General features: G+C 45.9%; 1 protein-coding gene across 2 annotated transcripts in view; it reads right to left on the bottom strand.

Annotated features, from left to right (window-relative positions):
• DCX (doublecortin) overlaps positions 1-26,798 on the bottom strand; it is a 182,439-nt gene that overhangs the window by 119,375 nt on the left and 36,266 nt on the right. For both annotated transcript variants that reach the window (XM_060249729.1, XM_060249730.1), the window contains exon 2: positions 20,229-20,569. In XM_060249729.1, coding sequence (XP_060105712.1) covers positions 20,229-20,569 — 341 coding nt within the window. The remainder of the gene's footprint in view (positions 1-20,228; positions 20,570-26,798) is intronic.

Below are 26,798 nucleotides of genomic sequence, written 5' to 3'. Positions count from 1 at the left end.
GCTTCTGTAATCTCAGAGTTAGGGTACCATGGCATATTCTTTGTGAGGCTGCCCTTAAAGACAACCTGGAAATTACAACTAATTCAGAATGGTTTCAGGATCAGTTTATGAGATCTAGAAAAGGCGTCTTGGCGGCAAGCAGCGCACGGTCTTTATATTGCCCATTAACTGTGACACCAATAAGCATGCATTGATGCTTTTGCCAGCGGAATACTTAATACTGGCAATTAAAAGTCTTCCAGATCCCTTCTATCAGGCACAGCTGAAAGTTTCTTTGGTGTCTGTTTTTTGCAGAAGAAAAAGGCATCATAGAAGGAAAAGCAAGCCCAGCGCTTGTGGGCACTTTGATGGGAAGTCCCTCAACACAATGGAAAACAGGATTTTTGAAAAACGTTACACGGGCAGATTAACATCAGAAAGCAAAGAAATAAGGAATGCATTTAAAATGTGTTTCATATTTTAAACAGCAACTGATGCCAAAAGTGAAAGGAGAAAAAAGAAAATTTCTATACGGGCAAAGCACTTAATTATTTGGCGATGGCTTTATGGTTTTCAGTTTTGTTCTGACATGTACTTGTCAAAACATAAACCTCAATGACTGCGGCTGTTTAAAATAGCAGAAAATCTATAGTTCCAGGGAAAGTAATAACTGTATTAAAATTCAGCAGAAGCGGTGCCTTAAACTTTCAGCAAGCATTAAGCAATGGAGGCCAAGCTGGTTCTAATCCATGGTGAAGCCTCTCAAGGACACATCAGCACTAAGATTCTAATTCTCGCCTTTGATTCTTCATTTACATGTAATCCTGCAGCCTGCCAGCCGTTGATAACATTTTTGATATGTGTATGTTAGGAGGAAAGAGAGAAAGGCCTTCTGTTATTTCACACCCATTACAGTAGAGTTCAGAATGTGGAATGGCATGGCCCTCCAACCCGCTGGTGCAGGATTGGCTGGCAGGGAAACCCCACCCCGAAGAGCTCTGTTGGTGCCTGATGTGCATGGCACTATGACATTACCCAGAAGTGACATAATTGCGCTGGGCATGTTGTGTGGGGACACTCTAGTATTTGGGTAAAAAAATTCTATGGCACCATAGAGTTTTTTTTACCAAAATGCTAAAGCATCCCAGTGCAATTATATCACTTCCGGGTGATATCATCATTTCACATGCATGAGGACAGCGCCCCCACTGGCAGCCAGGAAGGACTTGGCAATACTATTCTATCTACTCTAGCTAGGATTGTCTGAAATAAAAAATGGCTTTGAGACAAATAACATCCAAGATGCCAAAAGATTCTACTCTTTTAGCGTTACGATGCTTGAAAAGTCTTTTGATCATAAAATCAAGATAAATTTGTGCCCGCTGTGTAAAATTTGGCACAGAGAATCTACCTGCAGAACAGTGTAATCTGACTGGATTTCAGAATAAGGTAATATATACATCTGCTGAGTTGTAGAAGCTTTTTTAAAGGGGGAAAAACTTTGGGCGTTTTCGCACTGACCTTACGCCGGAGCGACGTCCCTCTTCACCACGCAACGTCTGCGCAGATTTCGCACTAATTGCTCCGTTTTTGGCGGTTTACATTTGCGACACAAAAGCCGCGGGACTTTGCGGCTCTTCCGGGTTCTGCGGAGCAATTAGTGCGAAATCTGCGCAGACGTTGCGCGGTGAAGAGGGACGTCGCTCCGGCGTAAGGTCAGTACGAAAACACCCTTTGATTTTGAAGGTTTGTAAATATACGAAATTATCTGTTGCACACTTCAAACGTATACCAAATACCCTTTTCATCTTCTGCTCTGCAAGCGTAAAAACAGGTAGCTGACTAATGGAAACCTCCTAAAGCTAATTCCAACAGACAGTCCAACTCTTCTGGACCCTTTCTGTGGGCCCTTTAAACTTTACTCTAGAAACATGGAAGCTACTCTTTCCCAGGATCACCTGCACAAGTGCAGTAATATTTAAATAACCTGACCATGTTCCCTGGTGATTTGACTTGGTTTATGATACCTTGTGAGAGGGAAAACAGAATATTGCCTGGTCCCATCAGCTCTCAGAAGCTAAGCAGAGTTGGTACTTGGATGAGGGACCACCAAGGAAGACACTGCAGAGAAAGGCAATAGTAAACCATTTTTGCTGCTCACTTGCCTTAAAAGCCCCTTGCTGGGATTGTCATAAATCAGCTGTAACTTGCCAGCATTTTACAAACACACACACAATACTGTGCAGCCTTTTTATGAGAAGAATTTTTGATTGTCAGCTGTCAAAAATGTCCCTTTTAAAATGTTTCTATCAATTAAGATATATTAGTTTCCATACCAAATTTTATCAGGACAAAAGACCCTTAATCATTTGAGATATAATTCATACAATTCATTGTGATGAAGAACTATGAACACCCCTCCCACCTTCTGACTGGTATATAAGAGCTCAGTGTTCTCCATTCCTGCTTGTATCTGACGAAGGGATCTTTGACTCATGAAAGATAATACCCTGAAAATCTTTTGTTGGTCTCTGGACTTGAATCTAGCTCATATTGCAGTCTGCATGAACCCTCTCAAATAAGATCACAGTTTAAAGTTCCCAATGTCAAATTTACCCATTCTTATGTCTTTGTAATTTAATAGCACCAATTACAATGAAGAAAGGCTTTAAGATAAAAAAAACTGGGTTGTCTTTGCTAGCCAAGAAACAACACAGAAATGGCCAACTTAAAAGTAAACTGCCTATGTACTCCTAAACAGAGTTGCATCCTTTTACATCCATGGACTTCATGTTGGGATATGGCAAGATCTAAATTTTAATCATTATAGGGTTAACGTATTCGTTTTAATTATGTTATCATATTGAACATAATTTGCTGCCTTATACTGAATCAGATCCTCGGTCCATCAAAGTCAGTATTGTCTACTCAGACTGGCAGTGGCTCTCCAGGGTCTCAAGCGGAGGTTTTTCACGCCTACTTGCCTGGACTCTTTTTAGTGGAGATGCTGAGGATTGAACTTGGGACCTTCTGCTTACCAAGCAGATGCTCTACCACTGAGCCACTGTCCCTCCCCTTAATTCCAGCATAGACCTGACCTGGAAGGACAACCTGGCTCAGAGCCGATCCTGTGTTTTAATTGGTGTGTTTGATAAATCGTTTGGGTGGATTTTTAACTTATCAATGTTTTGGTTGGCTAGTGTTCAGCTTCTTCCTGTCAGGAATGTCGAAAAGAGGCTAGTTCCCTATTAGCCTCCCCTGCCTTGTTTGTCTATCTGCTTCTCCTACCTACCTTGCTATCTGCTTGCACTCAGTACTGGTTATGGTCACTACCCATGTTTTATGTTTAAGCAGGGGGGTTTTGGTAGAAAAAGCCCAGCAGGAACTCATTTGCATATTAGGCCTCAACCCCGGTGCCAACCAGCCGGAACTGCATTCCTGTATGTTCCTGCTCAAAAAAAGCCCTGTGTATAAATCTACTCTTGACTAAATATGTAGCTTTAGAAAAAACAGGTTTCTTACCTGTAACTGATGATCTCCGAGTGGTCATCTGTGCAGTCACACGCATGGGTTATCCGCCAGGATCAAACCTGAACTCGGAGAATTCAAAGCAACCTTGGAGCGTTAATTTTGGCGCGCACTTCCTCTCGTCCCAGAGAGGAGGCATCCGTTGCGCATGTCTAGACGAGAGGGAGGCACTTCATCCATCCAGTTTCTTCCCGCCGCCACACAGGTGGAAAATTTTTACTCAGGAACAAGAAACCAGCAGCAGGGAAGGATGGGCGGACGTGTGTGACTGCACAGATGACCACTTGAAGAAGTTACAGGTAAGAAACCTGTTTATCTTCTTCGTGGTCTCTGTGCAGTCCCACACATGGGTGACTGGCAAGCTATTCTGTCCGGAGGCAGGTGCTGGATGTGTAACCAAAGGACAAGGTTAGTTATGCATATAAGAAGCAATATCGTACTTACAGTGTAGGCGACTGGGGACGTCAGTCGAAGATGGATCGTAGTACAGCCTGTCCGAAGGACGTGTCATGCCGGGCACGGACCTCTAAGGCGTAGTGCAAGGTAAATGTAGATGGTGACGACCAGACCACAGCAGCAGATGTCTTCCATCGAAACACCCCTACAGAAGGCTGTTGAGGTTGCAACGGCTCTAGTAGAGTGAGCTCGTAAATGTTCAGGTATAGGCTGTTTTGCCAGTCTATAGCATAATGTAATAGCAGCCACAATCCATTTAGAAAATCTCTGCGTTGAGATTTTAGTGCCTTGATTGTGGGTTGCGTATGCTATAAAGAGTCTAGTGTCCTTTCGAAACTAGCGTGTCCTTTCAATGTAAAAGGCAAGAACCCTACGTACTTCCAGGTTATGTAAAGTTCGTTGACCTGCATCGGTAGGGCGTTGGAAAAAGGCAGGTAAAGTCGAAGGTTTCCCCAGATGAAACGCTGAGACCACCTTTGGTAGAAAGGAGGGGTCAGGACATAGAATGACTCTGTCATGATGGAAAATGGTGTATGGCGGGTCTGCTCTAAAAGCGCAGATGTCGCTAGCTCTCCTGCCAGAAGTAAGTGCTACCAGTAAAGCTGTCTTCCAGGACAAGAGGTGTAAAGGAATGGATGCCATGGGCTCGAAGGGTGGCTTCATTAGCTGGCTCAGCACAAGCGACAAGCTCCAGGTAGGATGAATCTGGTGGATTGGAGGATGAAGATGGAGGATTCCTTTCAGAAAGGCTTTAATAGCATAGTGGGAGAAAACAGTGCAGCCTTCAATATGCGGATGAAATGCAGAGATGGCCGCTAAGTGGACTTTTAGAGAAGAGTATGAAAGTCCTGAGTTAGAGAGAGATAAGGTGTAGGTTAAGATCTGAGTGATAGTGGAGAGTTTAGGTTTGAAGTTATGTAGAACAGCATACACCGAAAAACGTTTCCATTTCAAATAATAAGATTTTCTGGTGGCAGGTTTTTTGGCGTTGAGTAAGACATGGCGAATGTCCGAAGGGAAATTCAGAAATTGATTTTCCAGGCAGTCAGTCGTAGAAGTGCCGGGTTGTGGTGTAGAACCTTGCCTTCTTGCTGTGAAATCAAGTCCTGAACTTGGGGAAGTCGGAGGAATGTGTTGTCTGAGAGGAGAAGAGTGGTGAACCAAGGTTGACGAGGCCACCATGGGTAATCAGGATGCAATTGGTCTGATCTAACTTTATCTTTTGTAATACACTCGTGATGAGAGGGATTGGTGGGAATAGATAGTGTAGTGTCCCTGACCATTGCTGGAGGAAGGCGTCCCCTGCCGACAGTGGAGATGGAGGGCCCCGAGTGTAAAAGCGCAGGCACTGTGCGTTGTCTGGAGATGCAAATACATCTACTGTTGGGGTTCCGAAGGTCTGGAACACTGCGTGCAGGTAACGATGGTTAAGGGCCCATTCGTGGTCGTTGACTAGATGGCGACTCAGTGTGTCTGCTTAGACATTTTGGACCCCTGGTAGATGCACCGCTGTCAGGAAAATGCCGTGAGCGATACTCCAGTGCCATAAGGATAGGGCTCGTTTGCATAGTCGAACAGAGGTTGTGCCTCCCTGCCGATTGATGTAGAAGACAGTGGCTACATTGTCGGAGGTGACCTGAATGTGGTGGTTGTGAAGAGACGGGAAAAAGGATCTCAGGGCTCTGTGGATCGCCAGAAGCTCTAGACAATTGATGTGAAGGGATCTCTCATAATCAGTCCATTGTCCCTGAACTGTCAGTGCTCCCAAGTGGGCTCCCCAACCCCACTTGGAGGCATCGGTCACGACAATCACAGAGGGCGGTGTTTGTACGACATTCCTGCCAGGAGATGACGATCCACCGTCCACCATCTTAGAGATGGGATAATGTGAGATGGAACCATAAGTAAGGTCATTTGGTGTTGCCGGTGTGAATGGAATGTCCGAACAAACCACAGTTGAAGAGGGCGCATGTGAAGTCTTGCAAAACAGAGGACGGCAGTGGTGGCCACCATACGACCTAACATCCTTTGAAAGATGAGGGCTGTTTGGGAACGATGTGTTATTATCGTATTGGCTAAGGATTGGATATGCTGCACTCTGTCTGCTGGAAGATAGGCCTTGTGAGATATTGTTGACAGGCACGCTCCTATAAATTGTATGTTCTGAGTGGGATTCAGGTTGGATTTTGCATGATTGACCTGAAGACCTAGTGCAGACAGGAGGGACAGGGTAGATTAAATGTTCTTCTGAAGTTGTTCCTTTGTTTGGGATACGACCAGCCAATCATCTATATAAGGGTAAATGGAGACCTGTTGTTGTCGGAGTACTGCTGCCACCACAGCCATACATTTCGTGAAGACTCTCGGTGCTGTAGAGAGACCGAAGGGGAGAGGGCGAAATTGATAGTTCTGATCTCCCACAGCAAACCTGAGGAATCTTCTGTGATGGTGACTGATGGTGAGATGGAAGTAGGCATCTTGTATGTCTATCAACGCCATCCAGGCCTGCTCTGGAATGAGTGGTAGAATAGATTGTAGAGTGACCATGCGGAATTTCTTGTAGCGAATATGAAGGTTGAGTTCTCGAAGATCCAGTATAGGGTGCAGAAAATAACGGGACCAGAAAATAACGGGAGTAGAATCCCGTGTGATGGAACTGTGGTGGAATTGGTTCTATAGCTTCCTTGTCCAGCAAGGTAGCGATTTCTGATTGTAGAGGAGGAGAGGGGGGTGTAGGTATGAACCTGTGGAATTTTGGAGTCGAATCGAACTCTATGATGTAACCCCTGGGGATAATCGCCAGGACCCATGAATCCGATGTTATGGATTCCCACATGGAGTAGAATGGTCATAGTCTGGTGGTGGTGTCTGGATGGTATTGTGGCTGGTCGAGAGGTAGAGGGAAGAAGTCAAAGAGACTGCTTTGGGGCCGGTGTTGACTTTTTTGAGGTCTGTGGACGTGCTCTCTGCTGAAATGGTTGTTTTGCCGGAGGAGCCTTACGTTTCCAGAATTCGGCTTGTCGGGAGGATCGAGAGCGTTTGTAATACGATGGTTTCCAGGTTCTCTGCCGATTAGGCTGGGATTGCGGTTGAATAACTCCCAATCTGTTGGCCCGTTTCCTACTGTCGTCAACAGTGGTCAAAATGTCATCCATGGTGGCATTAAAGAGGCCATGTCCGTCAAAAGATAAGTCCTCTATTTTGAATTTGATGTCCGGCTGCAGTGATGAGGACCTAAGCCATGCATGCCGGCATAGGGCAATCGATGAGGCCATAGTCCTAGATGAACATGCCACAGCATGACGCACTGTGTTAATTTGCTGCTTGCTGACCCTAGTAAGTTCCTGAAGGAGGTGCGAAGCCTGCTTCTGTGCTGTATCCAGTAAGGAAGGAACCAAGGTGTTAAGTTGGGAGGTCAGGTTGAAAGCATATGCCGAAAAATAGGCCATATAACTGTGGATTTTTGTTGTGGTGGTGGTAAGAGAATAGATTTTTCTTCCTAGAGTATCCAATTTCTTGCCTTCCTTTTCAGGTGGGACTGGGTGTCTTGTTTGTTTTGATTTTGAGGACGAATGCACTATCATGGAATTTGGGGCCAGATGATGGAAAAGAAATTTAGATTCAGGAGCATGAATTTTGTAAAGGGATTCAACTCGTTTCGATGTGGGTGGCACTGAAGCGGGTTTGTCTCAAGCTTCTTTCAAGGTTTCCAGATGAACCGGAAGCATCGGAAGATAGGAGCCTGCTGGCAGGTCTGCGTGCACTAAATCGTGGACTACATTCGAAACTCTAGGTGCGTCAGTAGTCAGCTTGATGTTAAGAGAATTTGCCATATTAGATAATAGATCCAGATAGGATTTGGAACCCCCTGAGGGTGAAAGATCAGCTGGTTTGATAATGTCAGATGCCGATGAAGGAAGAGCTGAGGCTGTGGAGTGGGATGAGTCAGATTGCTCAGCTTTGGACTCTTCCTGGGTTTCGATGGGTGTCTCAAGAGGCTTAGTAATTGTAGCAGTTTGTTTGGTCAACAGAGGAGGTTGTTCCAGTTGTTTAGAAGAGACTGAACTCACCGACGTCGATCTGGTTGGAGACAATGGCTTCGACACCATAGTGTAGTGTTTAGGGTGACGATAGGGACTTTCACAGTACCAAGGACGGTCCTCACAGTATGCCTGCTCTCGATGTGAAGGAGTTTCACGGTACCCAGGACGGTCATCCTGATATGCCTGATCCCGATGCGAGGGATGGTAAAATACCTCACGGTATCGAGAGTCTTCACAGTATCAGTCTTCACGGAATCGATACCGATGGGAATCCGAGGATGGTGATCTGTAATATCTTCGGTACCTGCGAGGAGATGGTGACCTGGACCTCGATGGGCTGTAATAATAGCATTCCCTATGACGGCTTCGAGATTTCTCGGCTCGAACTCGAGTGGATGGCTCTCTCGGTGTCGAGGGTTCTCTTAGGAGTGGAGATGCGGGTGTCACTATCTGTTGTTTGGTAGGCATCAAGACCTCCCGGAATGAGTGTGTGCCGAGAATGTTTGCGCGCTGACTTTTGATGGAATCTGGAGATTCGGTGTCGAGGATCTTGTCTGGTAAAGATCTGTGAACTGAAGGGGACGGAGAATGAATGTGTACGACCTCGAGAGGTACGGTATCGATGGGCGCCGAGACTTCCAATGGAGTCTGTGCTGTCCGTACCGAGGTCGCGGTGTCGATAGTCGGGTGCGATGCAGAAGTCATTGTTGGAGACTTCAAATCCGAGGGTCTATGGCTTGTCTTAGACTTAGTTTTTGGTGATGTCAGTCGAAGGATCTTTAGAAGTCGATTCTGTGTGATGTCTCTTCCTAGAACCGTCAGACTTCTTCTAATGTTTCCCGGGCTTAAGCTTGCTGGGAAGCGAGGCCACGGAAGCTGCCGGTCAAGCCATTCCCTTTTGAGTAGATAGGGAAGATGGCGAGGTTTGGGATCCCGGAGTATGGGACATAGTAGGGCACAGGGAAGACTCTAATAAGTGACTTCTGAGTCTAGCCGCGCGGTTTTTTTCTCGCTTGCTTCCCAAACTGGCTGCAATGCAGGCAAGTGTCGGTACGATGAGCCTCATCCAGACAGAAAAGGCATAAAAAATGTCCGTCGGTAGATGGGATTTTTGAGGCGCACTGAACACACTTTTTAAAAGTGATTTTGTCTTTTCCTTCCATCCGCCCGGGGGAGAGGGAGGGAGGGGAAGGAGAGGGACAAAGGCTGAAGGAGAAGGAGAGGGATAGTAAGAATTTTTTTTTTTTACGATACCAGTGAGTTGAAGTAAAGGATGAATGGTGAGGAAAACGGTGAGGAAATAATACAGGAAAAGGATGAAGATCGTGATGAATAGAGGAGACTCAGAGAGGTAGGTGTATCCCTGGCGGCGGTAAAGAAGAAACTGGGTGGGTGAAGCGCCTCCCTCTCGTCTAGGTATGCGCAATGGATGCCTCCTCCCCGGGACGAGAGGAAGTGCACGCCAAAATTAACACTCCAAGATTGCTTTGAATTCTCCGAGGTCGGGTTCGATCCTGGCGGATAACCCATGTGTGGGACTGCACAGAGACCACGAAGAAGATCTTTCGTTATTTTATTAGAATCATCTCGATGTTCTTTCGTCCCAATAGAATTTAAGTTTTCATTTTAAAATGACAATCCATTGCCTCTGTGCATTATTTATCAAACAGTTCAAAGGACTTAGAAAGGTTTAATTCTGCTTAGGGACCGCACCTGTCATGAAACAAGGGCAATTACTGCCGTTTAGTAGACATCAGAATATCTCTGCTTGCTTCCACTACTCACGGCCCCCAGAAAACAAAAATCCTTTCCCACTGCCAAGGCAAAGAGCCTTGCTTGCATTTGTGATTAAAAGAGGGAGACCCTTTGCCATTGGATGTTCTTCCACACTAGACACGACTGGAGAGGCCAAGTACCCTGTGCTAGGCTCCTGAACTTCCCAGCACTTGACAACATATGGTGGGACAGACCTGAACAGACTGTGACACCTGCAACAGGCCTTGTCAGGCCTTCCCAGTTGACCAAGCAGCAGCTCAGCAGCAGCAAAGAACAGATGGCAAGAACGATGCAGGATCCTACCGCCCAGCTCTCCTCTGCTCTACAGGCAGACTGGCTGCATAACGACTCCTACGGAGCCAGTGTGTTCTTCACTGCTTTATGTGTGCCCCTTCTCCCCTGCCAGTTTCCCATGTACGCAACACAAATCTTCCTCCTTCCACTAGATTTTGCATTAGTTTCCATTCAGAGCCATCACCAAGAGGGATATGATCTGTTAACCAGCACTGCTGCTCAAAATCTATTCCATCATTTTGACCCAAATAGCCTTCTATTCGTGTTTCTTTCTGTTAAATGTAACTCTTACCTAGGGAATCTGCAAAACATTCAGGGGTCACAAAAGCCACGTTCCTCGGCCGGAGACATTTTAAAATGCTGGACATACTGCACTGAGGTATCCCCTGCCAAGGCTGTGGTGGATACTTGTATAGCTAGACTAGAATCCATACAATCCAAAGGATTCATACTGTCGACCAACCACAGGAGTCAATTATACACATACCTGTTAACTTCTGAACCTCCAAAGACCACGAATATAACTCTAAAGCAAACGAATAAGATGCATCAAAGAAAAAAACAGTCATTGCATGCTTGGGAGAAGAAAACTTGTCTTTCTGGAGCATAAGATACACCACAGATTTGGTGTTATTCAGATACTGCTTCCTCTTTTATCATTCAGCCTGCCAATTAAGATCGGTCTCCCAAGCCTTGCTCTCTGTGCCTCTGTCTTCAGCAGTGAGGTGAGTGGCAAAAGGTGATGTGGTGGCACCTCACTTATGGAATGCCCTTCCATAAGAGAGAGCCAGTTTGGTGTAGTGGTTAAGTGCGTGGACATTTCTCTGGGAGAACCAGGTTTGATTCCCCACTCCTCCACTTGCAGTTGCTGGAATGGCCTTGGGTCAGCCATAGCTATCACAGGAGTTGTCCTTGAAAGGGCAGCTGCTGTAAGAGCTCTCTCAGCCCCATCCACCTCAGAGGGTGTCTGTTATGGGGGAGGAAGGTAGAGGAGATTGTAGGCCGCTCTGAGACTCTGTCCTTGAAAGGGCAGCTGCTGTAAGAGCTCTCTCAGCCCCACCCACCTCAGAGGGTGTCTGTTATGGGGGAGGAAGGTAAAGGAGATTGTAAACCGCTCTGAGTCTCTGATTCAGAGAGAAGGGCAGGGTATAAATCTGCAATTCTTCTTCTTCTCCCTGTTCAGGCCACCTGGCCACTTACGTTGTTCTCTTTTTTTTTAAATGATGTTTTAGTCTGGAGACTATTATTTTGAGCTGTCAGTGGTCTGTTTTTATGGTCTCCTTCAGACTGAGTTTTTTAATTGTGGATCTGAATAAACATCTTCTTTTAAAAAAAATTGTAAGCTGCCTCAGGCAGGTTTCTGAACGGGCAGCATCAGGGGTCGTTCTGTAGAGAAAGAGTTGACGGAGCTCATCTAGCGACTGTTCTGCAGCTGCACCTACTATTCAATGGACAAGGTGGGGAGGAGGAGAGGGAACCATCAGAAAGGTTCAGGAGATGCGCTCCTGGGAGCTCCTGCTGAATCCAAGGCCTGGGCAGCATACAGACATTCGAAATAAATATCTCTGGGGAGCAAATAACATAGATGCGGCCACCACAGAAAACGCCCTAGCCTTTGCCACTGCCGCTCACCCAACCTTTGAAGGCAAGGGCACCCAGAGAAGAGTCTCTGAGGACAACTTCAAAAAGCAAACATGGCTCAATGACAAAGCGCACGGTCTGCAGGCAGAAAGTCCCAGGTGCAGTGGTTGGCATTACTAGTTCAAAGGAACGGGAGCTTGAAAAGCTCTTTCTCTGCCTTAAGCCTATGGAGATCTGCTGCCTGTCAACACAGAGCAGGCAGAGATCAGCACTGGCCCCCTGGTCTGACTTGACACAAGGCAGTTGCATATATTGCCCCGGTTCAAGCGGGCCCCTGGACAAGAGGCAAGAAGCACAGTCCAAACGCAGACAGGGTCAAAGCACAGCTAGTCAAAGGTCCAAGAGTCACACCAGAAGGGCAAAATCCAAAGAGCACCAGTCAGGTCACAGTGCAGAAAGTCAAGGCACACAGCCATCTACACCGCAGACATGCGCACACACACAAAGAAGAAGAAGATATTGGATTTATATCCCGCCCTCCACTCCGAAGAGTCTCAGAGCGGCTCACAATCTCCTTTACCTTCCTCCCCCACAACAGACACCCTGTGAGGTAGATGAAGATATTGGATTTATATCCCGCCCTCCACTCCGAAGAGTCTCAGAGCGGCTCACAATCTCCTTTACCTTCCTCCCCCACAACAGACACCCTGTGAGGTAGATGAAGATATTGGATTTATATCCCACCCTCCACTCCGAAGAGTCTCAGAGCGGCTCACAATCTCCTTTACCTTCCTCCCCCACAACAGACACCCTGTGAGGTAGATGAAGATATTGGATTTATATCCCGCCCTCCACTCCGAAGAGTCTCAGAGCGGCTCACAATCTCCTTTTCCTTCCTCCCCCCCCACAACAGACACCCTGTGAGGTGGGTGGGGCTGGAGAGGGCTCTCACAGCAGCTGCCCTTTCAAGGACAACCTCTGCCAGAGCTATGGCTGACCCAAGGCCATGCTAGCAGGTGCAAGTGGAGGAGTGGGGAATCAAACCCGGTTCTCCCAGATAAGAGTCCGCACACTTAACCACTACACCAAACTGGCTCTCCTGGCAAACTGGCTCTCTTGGCAAAGGTTGCTTCCATGCAACCTCTTCCTTTTCTGGCTGCTTTTATCGAGTGTCATCGCTCCCACTCTTACCTGGTGCAACTCACCCACTTGCTGGGTTATCCAGGGACAGGTGCCAGTCCTCAATGGCTAAGCACTCAACAGGGCTGTCAGCCCTGATCCTGTAATGACTCCAGCTCACAGGCTGAGGCTGACCAGTGCTGAGCTGCCAAGGGCACACTATGCTATGGCATTGGCACCTCCCCCTCGGCCTGCCTTCTCTGAAGCTGCAAGGGCTCTGCCAACCCCGGGGGGGGGGGGTGAGGCTGGTGGCTGCAGGACTTGGGGGCGGGCAGTTGCTGACTTCAGCCTGAGACTCACTGTCTGCACTTGACAGAGAAGATATTGGATTTATATCGCCCAATATGCTGAATCTTAGAGTCTCCTTTACCTTTCCACGCCCCCTACAACGGACACCCTGTGAGGTAGGTGGGGCTGAGAGAGCTCTAACAGCAGCTGCCCTTTCAAAGACAACTCCTATGAGAGCTATGGCTGACCCAAGGCCATTTCAGCAGGTTCAGGTGGAGGAGTGGGGAATCAAACCCGGCTCTCCCAGATAAAAGTCCGCACACTTAACCACTATGCCAAACTGGCTCTTATGCATGATTTCACTCACGGACATTTTGTACTTGGCTCCACCTCTCATGGCAGCCATTTTGTGCTTGACTCCACTTCTCATGGCAGCCATTTTGTCCTTGCACCCACCATCCAGTGTCAGAACTGAAAAGATGCCCACAGGCTAAAAAAGGCTGGGGACCCCTGTGCTATAGCAACTGTGTCTCTTAATAGACCTTGATGAGGAACTCCACTGCCCCTCTGGAAACCACCGGATCAATTGTGGTTCTGGCCATGACCCAAGATTCCAATTCAGGCACCTGGGCTGAGACCTGCTCTTCCTTAAATTCATCTTTCTCTCTCCGCTGGAGCAATCTCACTTCACACATCACCTAAACAGAGGGAGGCAATGTCTCCTCTGCAGATGCTACAAATTACCCAGCCTTGCCACATGTTGGCATCTGCTTTCCAGGTAGGGATATGGACTCACCTGCCACATGCCACATTAAATTCTCATAGAGGCAAAGACTGCTTTGGAGGGGGGGGGGTGGAATTATCATAACAAAGAATTCTCTGATGAGTAAGACCATAAATGTCCTGACACATGAACACATGTAACTTCATGGAAAAGACAGCTAACATTTAGACAAAACGGAAGCAAGGGAATAAAAGCCAGAGCCAGTTTGGTGTAGTGGTTAAGTGTGTGGACTCTTATCTGGGAGAACTGCGTTTGATTCCCCACTCCTCCACTTGCACCTGCTAGCATGGCCTTGGGTCAGCCATAGCTCCGGCAGAGGTTGTCCTTGAAAGGGCAGCTGCTGGGAGAGCCCTCTCCAGCCCCACCCACCTCACCGGGTGTCTGTTGTGGGGGAGGAAGGGAAAGGAGATTGTGAGCTGCTCTGAGACTCTTCGGAGTGGAGGGCGGGATATAAATCCAATATCATCAAAAGAAAACCCACAAAGCATGGCTAGTGCCTCTTTATTCAAGGGGTTCATAACCAGTCCATAAAGCTACTTTACCTCCCCCCCGCAAAAAAAATTGTTTTCATTTTTAGAAAATGTAGTCAAATGTCCCATTATGCTGTTGCTTTAGAATCCTATAACCATAACTAGCAGGTGGAGATGAGATTAGTGGGTGGAACCAGCTGTGACATCACCTGTGGAACTTTTTAAATCGAGGGAGACAAATTTCTATCAACAAAATCCTTAACATGGACATGTTCTACTACATAAAATATGCAGATTATAAAATAATTCTCACATGCCTTGGCTGGCAATGAAATTGGAAATTTCTTGGAAAGGAATGTGTCTTTAATGTGGCAGTCAGGTGTAACAAGATAGCTGATTCAGGGAACAATTTGTCTCTTAGTGGGCTCTGATTCTGTAGAATTCTATTGGAACTGAGGGCATTGAAAACAACTTCAGAACATATAAAACAGAACACATAAGGAGAGTATGAAGTTCCAACTTAGGATCAGCATAGGGGTAATACATAAACACCTAGTTTCTTTAAATGAAACTAAGTCCTCAGGGCCAGATGAATTGCATCCAAGAGTTCTAAAAGAGCTTGCGGATGCAATTTCTGAGCCTCTGGCTATTATTTTTGATAATTCTTGGAGAACAGGAGAGGTGCCGGAAGATTGGAGGCGGGAGAATGTTGTCCCCATCTTCAAGAAGGGGAAAAAAGACAATCCGGGTAACTACCAACCTGTCAGCTTGACATCTATACCTGGAAAAGTTTTAGAATAAATCATCGAACAGTCAGTCCTGGAACATTTAGAAAGAATGGATGTGATTACTAAGAGCCAGCATGGTTTCTCAAGAACAAGTCATGTCAGACTAACCTTATTTTTTTTTTTGAGAAAGTGACTACCTTGCTGGATCAAGGGAATGCTGTAGATATCGTTTATCTTGATTTCAGTAAGGCTTTTGATAAGGTTCCACATACTATCCTTATTGACAATTTGGTAAAATGTGGTTTGGATCCTGTTACCATTAGGTGGACCTGTAACTGTAGGTGGATCTGTAAGATCGCACCCAAAGAGTGCTTGTGAATGGTTCCTCATCCTCTTGGAGAGCAGTGACAAGTGGAGTGCCTCAAGGATCTGTCCTGGGATCTGTTTTTGTTCGACATCTTTATCAATGATTTGGATGAAGGAATAGAGGGAATGCTTATTAAATTTGCCAATGATACTAAATTGGGAGGGGTTGCACACAAAAGAAGACAGAAGCAGGATACAGGATGACCTTGACAGGCTGTAAAACTGGGCTAAAATCAATAAAATGAATTTTAACAGGGATAAATGTAAAATTCTGCATTTAGGTAGGAAAAATCCAATGCATGGTTATAGGATGGGGGAGACCAGTAGTCTTACCAGTAGTATGTGCGAAAAGGATCTAGGGGTGTTAGTGGATCATACGCTGAACATGAGTCAACAGTGTGATGCGATGGCTAAAAAGGCAAATGCAATTTTGGGCTGTATTAACAGAAGTATAGTGTCCAGATCATGTGATGTGATGGTATCACTTTACTCTGCTCTGGTAAGACCTCACCTGGAGTATTGTGTTCAGCTTTGGGCACCACATTTTAAGAAGGATATAGACAAGCTGGAATGGGTCCAGAGGAGGGCAACGAAGATGGCGATGGGGTCTGGAGACCAAGTCCTATGAGGAAAGGTTGAAGGAGCTGGGGATGTTTAACCTGGAGAGGAGGTGGCTGAGAGGTGATATGATCACCATCTTCAAGTACTTGAAGAGCTGTCATATAAAGGATGGTATGGAATTGTTTTCTGTGGCCCCAGAACCAGTGGGTTGAAATTAAATCAAAAGAGTTTCTGGCTCAACATTAGGAAGAGCTTCCTGACCGTTAGAGCGGTTCCTCAGTGGAACAGGCTTCCTCGGGAGGTGGTGGGCTCTCCTTCCTTGGAGGTTTTTAAACAGAGGCTAGATGGCCATCTGACAGCAATGAAGATCCTGTGAATTTAGGGGGAGGTATTTGTGAGTTTCCTGCATTGTGCAGGGGGTTGGACTAGATGACCCTGGAGGTCTCTTCCAACTCTATGATTCTATGACACTGAACCGTAGTAGAAAGAACCGGATCCCTTTTACCCTGTTCCACTCTGGGAACTTTCTAGAAGAGAGAGCTGTCTGACTCACAGCTGAGTTTGAGTGACATCTAGGAATGCCTAGTCTCTATTTGGGACCTGGAGATACCCTGGAATTATAGCTCTTCTTCAGACTACAGAGATAATTCCCAAGGAGAAAATGGATGCTTTGGAGGGTGGACTCCCTAGCCCACTGAGGTTCCGGCCTCCCAGGCTCTATCCCCAAATCTCCAGGAGTTTCCCAGCTTGGATGTGGCAACCCTGCCCCCCACCCCATCCCCTGCCAGTGGCCAGGATGGACCTGACAACCCTTGTGACATTGCTGCTAGTGGTCAGAGGGTGGTATTGCACCTTTTAACTCAGCTGATGGCAGATGACACAAGATGGATTCTCCTGTCTCTGGAGCCGTTCCTTCTCCTGTATAACTTGTTCCACTAGTCAGTGGGAGGGCTCCAATCATCCTCCAAAGAGCCTTCTTCTAGCCTAAGGAGACTTCCTCTAATTTCAGTGGCTTTGGAAAAGCTACTTACACTGGAGGAAGGCTCTTTAGGCTGGAAGAAGGTTTCAAACATTTACTCAAACTAGCACCAGCCCTCCAGGGTTTCAGAGAGGTCTTTTACATCACCTCCTATCTGATCCATTTAACTGGAGATAATGGGGAATAGAACCTGGGACCTTCTGCATGCTGAGCAGATGCTCTGCCACTGCGCCAGAACTGCTCCCAAAAAGGCAGGTGGAGAGGAGCCCTAAGTACAGCCAGTGAACCTACAAAGCAACACCTGAAAGTACTGGAGGAATTCCATCCCACCCATAATGATTATTGCCTCCCTTTGGGCTCACTTTAGCTGAATCCAGACGGCCAATTTGGGCCAACACAGGCACCCCCTATGTCCGGATTAAAAAGGCGCGTTCAAACATGCACATCTGGGTCCCACCTTGCTCCCACCCTTACCTGGTCCTCTGCTGTCTTTCTCCTGCTTTAAAAAAGCCAGCAGTTTGTAACTGAAGGCAAATCACTGAAGCACTTCTGGGGCACCTTTCCCGGCCATTTGAATGGCCAGGGTGTGCCAGGAAAGCACCTCGCTTGAGTGGCATAACTGCTCCTCAAGGGTGCGCACAGTCCATCCCTGTTCCAGCAGCAGGCCGTGCACTGTCTGACCACCCTGGGGTGCTTTCCACTACACAGCTCTTGGCACACAGGTTCTGACTTTACTTGATCAATTCTGGACCACGTGGCATACAACAAAAACACTGTATGCTATAGGTATGCCCTTGATTAAGACAGAAGGCTATAGAACAAGAGGCCTCAAGAACATCTCTAAGCCTTTGTCACTTCACCAAATTTCCTTGTGGTCCAGCATTGTTCTATTGTTTTATTGTAGAAGAAGAAGAAGAAGAAGAAGAAGAAGAAGAAGAAGAAGAAGAAGAAGAAGAAGAAGAAGAAGAAGAAGAAGAAGAAGAAGAAGAAGAAGAAGAAGAAGAAGAAGAAGAAGAAGAAGAAGAAGAAGAAGATATTGGATTTCTATCCCGCCCTCGACTCCGAAGAGTCTCAGAGCAGCTCACAATCTCCTTTCCCTTCCTCCCCCACAACAGACACCCTGTGAGGTGGGTGGGGCTGGAGAGGGCTCTCCCAGCAGCTGCCCTTTCAAGGACAACCTCTGCCAGAGCTATAGCTGACCCAAGGCCATGCCAGCAGGTGCAAGTGGAGGAGTGGGGAATCAAACCCGGTTCTCCCAGATAAGAGACCGCACACTTAACCACTACACCAAACTGGCTCCGTTCTGTATTATGAGCCAATATGTGTACTTACCTTTCTGACCTCTGAAGAAGACCAATCTAGGTCAAAACGCGTCAGGTCAAGTTGAGTGGGTTCCCATTGAGGTTTTATGATTTTACATAGGATAGAGGCTTATGATGGGCCCTTAAATGGTTTTCGCTTTCTACAATAAATACATGTATGTTGACTGATGATTTTTTTACACTTTGTTTTTAATGTCTGGCCCTTTAACTGCATATTAACCTTTTAGGTTTCTTACTCCGTGCTTTCCACTATGCCAGCTTTCTTCTGAGATGGGAGGCTGCCTTTGTTTGAAAGCATGACAGAGAAAACACCCCGAGTTGCTCTAAAATCTTCTGATGAACTCAAAGCCTAAGAATGATAGAGGCAGTGCCCTAAAGTCAAAAGAACAGCAATATGCAAGCAGCCTGTATTATTTGGGGGGAGGGAGGCAGAAATCCTTTGGGGAATATGCACCTCTCCCTGGCACTCAGACCAGTGGTGACTGTGCATCTGTTTCCCTCAAACGCTTGGCTGCATTCCCTGCCTGATACTAATACCAGCGACAACTTAGTAACACAACCACTGGCATGAAAAGCTGAGCTCCTGTAGGAACAGATGGTGGCAACTTTGGCAGGTTAATTTTAGGCTTCAGCAGGCCTTCCCTTACAGCGCAATCCCATACAGAGTTACTCCAATCTGATTCCATTATGTCAGTGGGCATAGAATGGAGTAGCTGTGCACAGGATTGCCCTGGTAGCCAGCAAGGGTTTAGCAGTAGAAGAGGAATAAGGGGAATGGCGGAAGGGGGGAGGAATGAGATTGTAGAAACATGGAGTGTGAAGGGACTAAAACTCTCAACCAATTAAGGGATCTTTAGTTGAGTAATTAACTGGCTTTCCATTGATTATTTCATTACATTTAAATGTTAGTGTATTTAGACTTAGACAGGCTCACTTTTTGCTTGAGAACTGTGTGTTTATTAACTCCGTAAGTCCCCCAAAGCTGTGACCCCACAAAATACAATGCAATCATAATCAGAGTCACCCCTCCCTAACTCCATTGACATCGGTAGGCTTAGAAAGGCATAACTCTGTTCAGTAATGCACTGCTAATCTCTTGAAAATACTTATGAACTAGGATGAGGAAGGAAGGAAGGAAGGAAGGAAGGAAGGAGGGAGGGAGGGAGGGAGGGAGGGAGGGAGGGAGGGAGGGAGGGAGGGAAAGAAAGAAAGAAAGAAAGAAAGAAAGAAAGAAAGAAAGAAAGAAAGAAAGAAAGAAAGAAAGAAAGAAAGAAAGAAAGAAAGAAAGAAAGAAAGAAAGAAAGAAAGAAAGAAAGAAAGAAAGAAAGAAAGAAAGAAAGAAAGAAAGAAAGAAGCCCTATAGAACTGTCTGCTGACCTACAGAAACATCGTGTGGGTAGGCTCTGGCTATAGTCAGTAGCAGATTTGAGTAAGGGCTAAAAATTCCTTTTGGGCCAAGGATAGAATAAGGGATTTGAATAAGAGACAAAAATTCCTTTCGGGCCAGGGAAGAGTTCCAACTCTGGCCACCAACTAGTGTTGCCAAGCTCCTAGCGCAGTTTAAAGATCTCCTGGGATTACAACTGATTCTCAGACGTCTGAGATCAGTTCCCCTGGAAGAAAGAGCAGCTTCAGAGGATGGACTCTGTGGCATCACATTCCTACTGAAGTCCCTCCCCTCCCCAAACCCCGCCCTCCTCAGGCTCCACCCCCAGATATCCTGGAATTTCCCAACCCAGAGTTGGCTACCCAATCAGCAGGAGTCTAGGAGAGAGATGTTAGTACATTAACTGGGCCCCCATTCTTAGGCCCATTCCTTAGGAACGAGCCAAAGTTTGCAAGTAACAGGATCGCTGGGGAAAACCTCTTAGGGCACACACAGTTTTATAGCACATCTTGCTGATGTACGGATCAAAGAGGTAAGGAGCCAGGTGGACGACCCCAAAGGCCCTACCTGTTTCCCATCCAGAGTGTAGAGCTTCTTGACAACTCCCGTTTCAAGTTTTATGGCTTCTGTGATGTCAGTGAGAACCTGCTCAAAGGAATGGGCGGTCTTCTTGTTCAAGAGGACACGAACGGCCTTCCTTGGCTTCACCCCGCTCCGGATGATGGTCACCAGCTTGGGACGCACAAAATCCTTGTTCTCCCTGGCCTGGGCACTGTTGCTGCTGGCCAGAGACTGAGGTGCTTTCATGTTGGCCGAGGTCTTCACGTTGACCGACCAGTTTGGATTGACGTTCTTGGTATATTCCACTTTCTTAAAGAAGTTGTCCGAAGAACACACATAGCTTTCACCTTGGGAGGAGAGAGGCAGAGAAGTGGTCAGAAAAAAAACAGGGAATGAGCAGAGTGTCATTTCTCTTCCTGCAGGAGCTGGAAGTAGAGAAGAAGTTCACTTTGTGCAACTGTTTCTTTGATGTAGACAGTTGTCTGAAACAGCGAAAACTACATACTCTGCCCCATGGCTATGATAACATCATCTCCCCTCCTTACACATCGGTGGATGCTCAAAAGAGATAGGGCAAGATGTCCGTATCAATTTGTAGAAGTCAAACCCTGCAGTACTATGCAAAGTTATTCCACCGCAATCAGTGGGTTTAGATTGAGGAAACTTTGCAAAAGACTGCGCCAATGGACTACTTTGCCACAGTAAGATATTGGTTGGACAGAGACAAGAAAAATATCACAGTAACAGTGCCGCCCTATACACAATTGTTCCTGTCTGAGCAAATTGAAATCAATCAGCTTAGATTTGCATACAGCCAGTGTGGTGTAATGGACAGAGCGGCAGACCGGGGTTCAGATCCCCAGAGCGGCCTTGGATGACCGGGGTTCAGATCCCCATTTCTACCACAGAAGTTTGCTGGGTGAGCTTGGGCCTGCCACCATATTTAACGTTCCATATGCCATTATGCTCTACACAGGGGGAAAAAATATTTTTTCTTTATATATTGTTTTGTGCTCGTGGCAATTAAATCACAGACAAAGATGAGCGCAGCTGGAGCGATGACACAGAATGCCCATAAATATTCCAACTGTTTGGGGAAGAAAACTGTAGTGACATTTGCAATATAGTTTCTCCTTTAATTACAAACCTTTTTACAAGGTTTAATTTTGCAAGAACATAAATCTCATTACAAATAACAGTAGCATTGCAACAAAGCAGATTTTCTTATAAACGTGTAATACATCCAGGCTAGCTTGATCTTGTCGGGAAGCTAAGTAGAGTCAGTCTGGGTTAGTACCTGGATGGGAGACCAGAAAATCTAAGAAATCTGAGAGCCAGTTTGGTGTAGTGGTTAAGTGGGCGGACTCTTACCTGGAAGAACCTGGTTTGATTCCCCCACTCCTCCACCTGCACCTGCTGGAATGGTCTTGGGTCAGCCACAACTCTCGCAGAGCTGAAAGGGCAGCTTCCCTGAGAGCTCTCTCAGCCCCACCCACCTCACAGGGTGTCTGCTGTGGGGGAGGAAGGTAAAGGAGATTGTAAGCCGCTCTGAGATTCTGAGATTCAGAGTGAAGTGTGGGGTATAAATCCAATATCATCTTCTTGTAAACTGTAATAATCAACGACAGCACATCAAAACACATTCTATTGATAACTTAGTGGATCATACGCTGAACATGAGTCAACAGTGTGATGCGGTGGCTAAAAAGGCAAATGCAATTTGCCGGTGGCTAAAAAGGCAAATGCAAATGCAATTTAGCGGTGGCTAAAAAGGCAAAGGCAAATGCAACAGAAGTATAGTGTCCAGATCACGTGATGTGATGGTATCGCTTTACTCTGTTCTGGTAAGATCTCACCTGGAGTATTGTGTTCAGATTTGGGCACCACATTTTAAGAAGGATATAGACAAGCTGGAACGGGTCCAGAGGAGAATGACGAAGATGGTGAGGGTCTGGAGACCAAGTCCTGTGAGGAAAGGCTGAAGGAGCTGGGGATGTTTAGCCTAGAGAGGAGGTGGCTGAGAGGTGATAGGATCACCATCTTCAAGTACTTGAAGGACTGTCATATAGAGGATGGTGTGGAATTGTTTTCTGTGGCCCTGGAAGGTAGGACCAGAACCAGTGGGTTGAAATTAAATCAAAACAGTTTCCGGCTCAACATTAGGAAGAACTTCCTGACCGTTAGAGCAGTTCCTCAGTGGAACAGGCTTCCTCGGGAGGTGGTGGGCTCTCCTTCCTTGGAGGTTTTTAAACAGAGGCTAGATGGCCATCTGACAGCAATGAAGATCCTGCGAATTTAGGGGGAGGTGTTTGTGAGTTTCCTGCATTGTGCAGGGGGTTGGACTAGATGATCCTAGAGGTCCCTTCCAACTCTATGAACTTGGTAGGAGATACTATTTCAAATTTAAAAACAGGGTTTTGTTATCATATAGAAAAAGAAAGCCTTGTAAGAAAAGGAGAGAATCAAGCTGTGATCACACACACTAAATAATGCACTTTCAATCTGCTTTCAGTGCACTTTCCAACTGGATTTTCCCAGTTCATACAGTAAAATCCAGTTGGAAAGTGCATTGAAAGTGCATTTTTTAGTATGTGCGATGACAGCCTTAGACACTCTTGTTAGGACAATTTATAAGACATTTTGTCTGCCACAAACAGCAAGCATAGAAAATGTGCTTTTCTGGAATTCACTAAGGGCGTTTTCACACTGGCCTTACACCGGAGCGACGTCCCTCTTCACCGCGCAGCGTCTGCGCGGATTTCGCACTAATTGCTCCGCAGAACCCGGAAGAGCTGCAAAGTCCCGCGGCTTTTGCGTCGCAAATGTAAACTGGTTTTTGGCAGTTTACATTTGCGATGCAAAAGCCGTGGGACTTTGCGGCTCTTCCGGGTTCTGCGGAGCAATTAGTGCGAAATCCACGCAGACGCTGTGCGGTGAAGAGGGACGTCGCTCCGGCGTAAGGTCAGTGCAAAAACGCCCTAAGAGAGAAATGAATTGTGGCAAATGCAATAAAACACTGTCAACTAACACTGCTACCCCTGGTGAATCAATATTCAATACTCTCAGAACTTCAGGAACAGAAGGGAGAGGGAAATTGCTGAATTACAAACTATTATGAAACTTGGAACAAACACCTCCCCAGAACTGAACAGAGATGTTCTGGGGTTTTTTTAATCTCATTCCATATGCTAAACCCACTTTCCCCAAGTATGGCGATATAGCCACAGTATTCCAATGTATTTCTCTTTTAGGATAGTGTATCAGAATAATGCTTTTGTACTGACATGCTCAAACAAGGGATATTGGCTGTTTATCTCACTACACATACTAAACCCATCTTCCACTATATTTTAATGTATTTTTCCTAATGGCAAACTAGAATGATGTATGTTACATGTTAAAAGGTAAATTAGTTGGACAGGAAAAACTTCTGGGAAAGAAATGCCTTCTTTTTGACCCAGGTTTATTAGCAATAGAGTAATTAACAGGCATTCTCACATGTTACTGTTTTATGGTTTCCCACGCTAATGCAACCCAGATCAAAGGTTTTCTGATTTTGTTAATTTTACTATTCTGCTATTGGTTTTTAACTTTGTACCACCTGGCATTCCAAACCCCACCAGCGATATGTGGCTCTGCTTACTGTGCCTCATTCCTCATCTGAAGAAGTGTGCATGCACACGAAAGCCTATGTTCTGAATAAAACTAAGTTGGTCTTAAAGGTGCAATTGACTCCTATTTTGTTCTACTACTTCAGATCGACATGGCCGCCTATTTGGATCTATCAGTATTGAAGTGTTAATGTTTTGTTTTTTTGCCACCTTGGGGACTCCATTTGGTAGAAAGGTGGCATAGAATAGTTTTAAATATATAACTGTATATGGTTTTTAGCAGCTCTGGGCTTTTGCTTAGTTATAACAGGAGAAATATTAGGCCACTGCCAGACTCAACAGACAGCTGCAGAATAAAAATCAACAGTAAAAAAACCCACCATATTTTCAGAAGAATTCCTGCTCTGTGGTCCATTTATCAGATACCACTTACCAAATTACAGATTCTGATCATATACTCACTATGGCTGCATAGTATGAGCATTTACTTGGAAGTTCCCAATGAAGTGGGGCTTTCTTCTGAGTAATCATCGATAGCAGGGGTGTCAAACATGCAGTCTGGGGGCTGAATCAGGCCCCTGGAAGGCTCCTATCAGGCCCCTGAGCAACTGGCTGTTATCTGCTTCCATCTCCCTATATCTCGCTTCCATCTCCCTGTTCTGCATAACAGTTTGCTTTGCAAGGCTTGCTCAATTGCACAGGAGCTACAGAACAAAACTTCTATTTTCTCCATTGGCTGAGGCTCCTGGGGAGGAAGGGGTGAGAGGCAGAGCTTGTTTTTTCCAGGTTCTCTCAATCACATAGCAAAGCTACTGAGCCAAGCCTCTCCTCCCTTCTGTTGGCTGAGGCTTCTTCCCCCCAGTCCCCTGGTGAAGGAAGGAAAGAGCCACAGCTTCCTTCGCCCAGTTCCATTTAAGACCAACGAGTGCTAATGTTTTAAGCGTGTTTTAAGGGGTTTTTTTTTAATAAATATATTTAATTGTGTTTGTCTGTGTCCTTTATAAAGTTTATATCTGAGCTACCTAATCTTAAATAGGTACCTACATGGCCCGGCCCGACAAGGTCTCACTTATGTCAGATCTGGCCCTCGTAACAAATGAGTTCGACACCCCCGGATCAGTTGCAAGGTACACAGCTGTGTGAATCTGTCTGCAGCGGTGGAAAAGAGGAGGAGCCCAGTAGCACCTTCAAGGCCGACCAAATTAGTGGCAGGGGCGGAGCTTTCGTGAGGCATTCCTGCCTTCTTCGGATACATTTTATACATACAGCTTGTATCTTAAGAGAGTGAGACGTGATTCATGAAAGCTCATCCTCTTCCACAAATTGATCTACAGGATCAGTTTCTCTCTTATGTTTCGGATCGCCACCAGACTGCTTTGTCGAAAGAATCCAAGTGATCCGCAGGGTGCGTGGCTGAGGCATCACTCGGTCTCGGAAGAGAGGGACGGAAGCTCCACCACTGGTACTGTGCCAAGTATTACAGTACAACGAATTTGGGGATACCTGGCAGAAAAAATCAACACAGCAACTGTCTGAAGGATGGATCCCAGCAGGCAGCCGTGTTGGTCTGAAGCAACAGAGCAAACCAGTAGAAGACAAGTGCCCCTTTAAGACCAACTTAGTTTTATTCAGAATGTAAGCTTTCGTATGCTCTTAAGCAGACTTCGTCAGACGTATGGGAATGGACGCAGCAATTCTTAATGTAAGTGGGCAGTGTGGAATCATGGGAATGTTTTCAGCAGATTAAAAGAATCACAAATAGGGATCTGTGTTTGTTAGTGTTAGGACAAAGCAGGGCTGAAAAAAGCACTGGAGGGGGATAAAAAGCAGACTGCTGTCGTAGGTGCGAAGTGCCATAAATCTAAGTAACATCCTGGCTTTGTCAGTTTAAACAGAGGGCATGGTTTTTCAGGTGATTATAACAATCATTATAGTTTGCCATTAGAAAAAAAGGAAGACGTTGAAATACAGTGGAGGATGGGTTGGTATATGCAATAAGCCAAACAGCCAATATCCCCCATTTGAGGATGTCAATACAAAACAAAAACAAAAAAACCAAATATTCTGATACACTGTTCTAAAAGAGAAATAATATAAGTTAGCCATTAGAAATGTCAATTAGAAATGTAATTAGAAATATCCATCAGGATGTCTGAAGGATATGCATACCTGTGTGCCTAATTTCTTTCCATCCTGATACTCAATATTATTATCATGGAAAGTTGATGGACCGGAGGTAAAAGTCTGACAGATCTTGTTTACTGTTATTTTTGGTTAGGGTAAATGAAACCATTATATAGTGTGTTTCGGATGATGAATATGCAGATTGCCTATACTTTTATTTGGAATTATCCAATAAGACATAGTCGTCGCATGAATGCATGAAGCTGCCGTATACTGAATCAGACAGCTGGTCCATCAGAGTCATTACTGTCTTCTCAGGCTGGCAGTGGCATCCCAGGGTCTCAGGCTGAGGTCTTTCACATCACTTACCGCAAATCTCTGTTCTTAACTGGTGATGCTGGAAACCTGGGACTGTCTGCCCATCAAACAGACTCTACCACTGAGCAATGGCCCATCCCCATTAAATGATCATGTAATAGTAAAGTTTTGGGTTTTTTTTAAAAAGGTAAAGGTAGTCCCCTGTGTAAGCACCAGTCATTTCCGACTCTGGGGTGATGCGGCATCATGACGTTTTCACGGCAGACTTTTTGTGGGGTGGTTTGCCATTGCCTTCCCCAGTCATCTACACTTTCCCCACAGCAAGCTGGGGACTCATTTTACCGACCTCGGAAGGATGGAAGGCTGAGTCAACCTTGAGCCAGCTACCTGAACCCAGCTTCTGCCGGGATCGAACTCAGGTCATGACCAGAGAGCTCGGACTGCAGTACTGCAGCTTTACCACTCTGCGCCATGGGGCTCTTACTAATAATAAAGTAGCTGTCCTCCAAATTCACTATGTAAA

Source organism: Heteronotia binoei, chromosome 11, assembly GCF_032191835.1.
Source record: "Heteronotia binoei isolate CCM8104 ecotype False Entrance Well chromosome 11, APGP_CSIRO_Hbin_v1, whole genome shotgun sequence".
Lineage (NCBI taxonomy): Eukaryota > Metazoa > Chordata > Lepidosauria > Squamata > Gekkonidae > Heteronotia > Heteronotia binoei.
The sequence above is the reverse complement of the archived record's forward strand: the minus strand, read 5'-3'. Positions and strand labels throughout refer to the sequence as shown.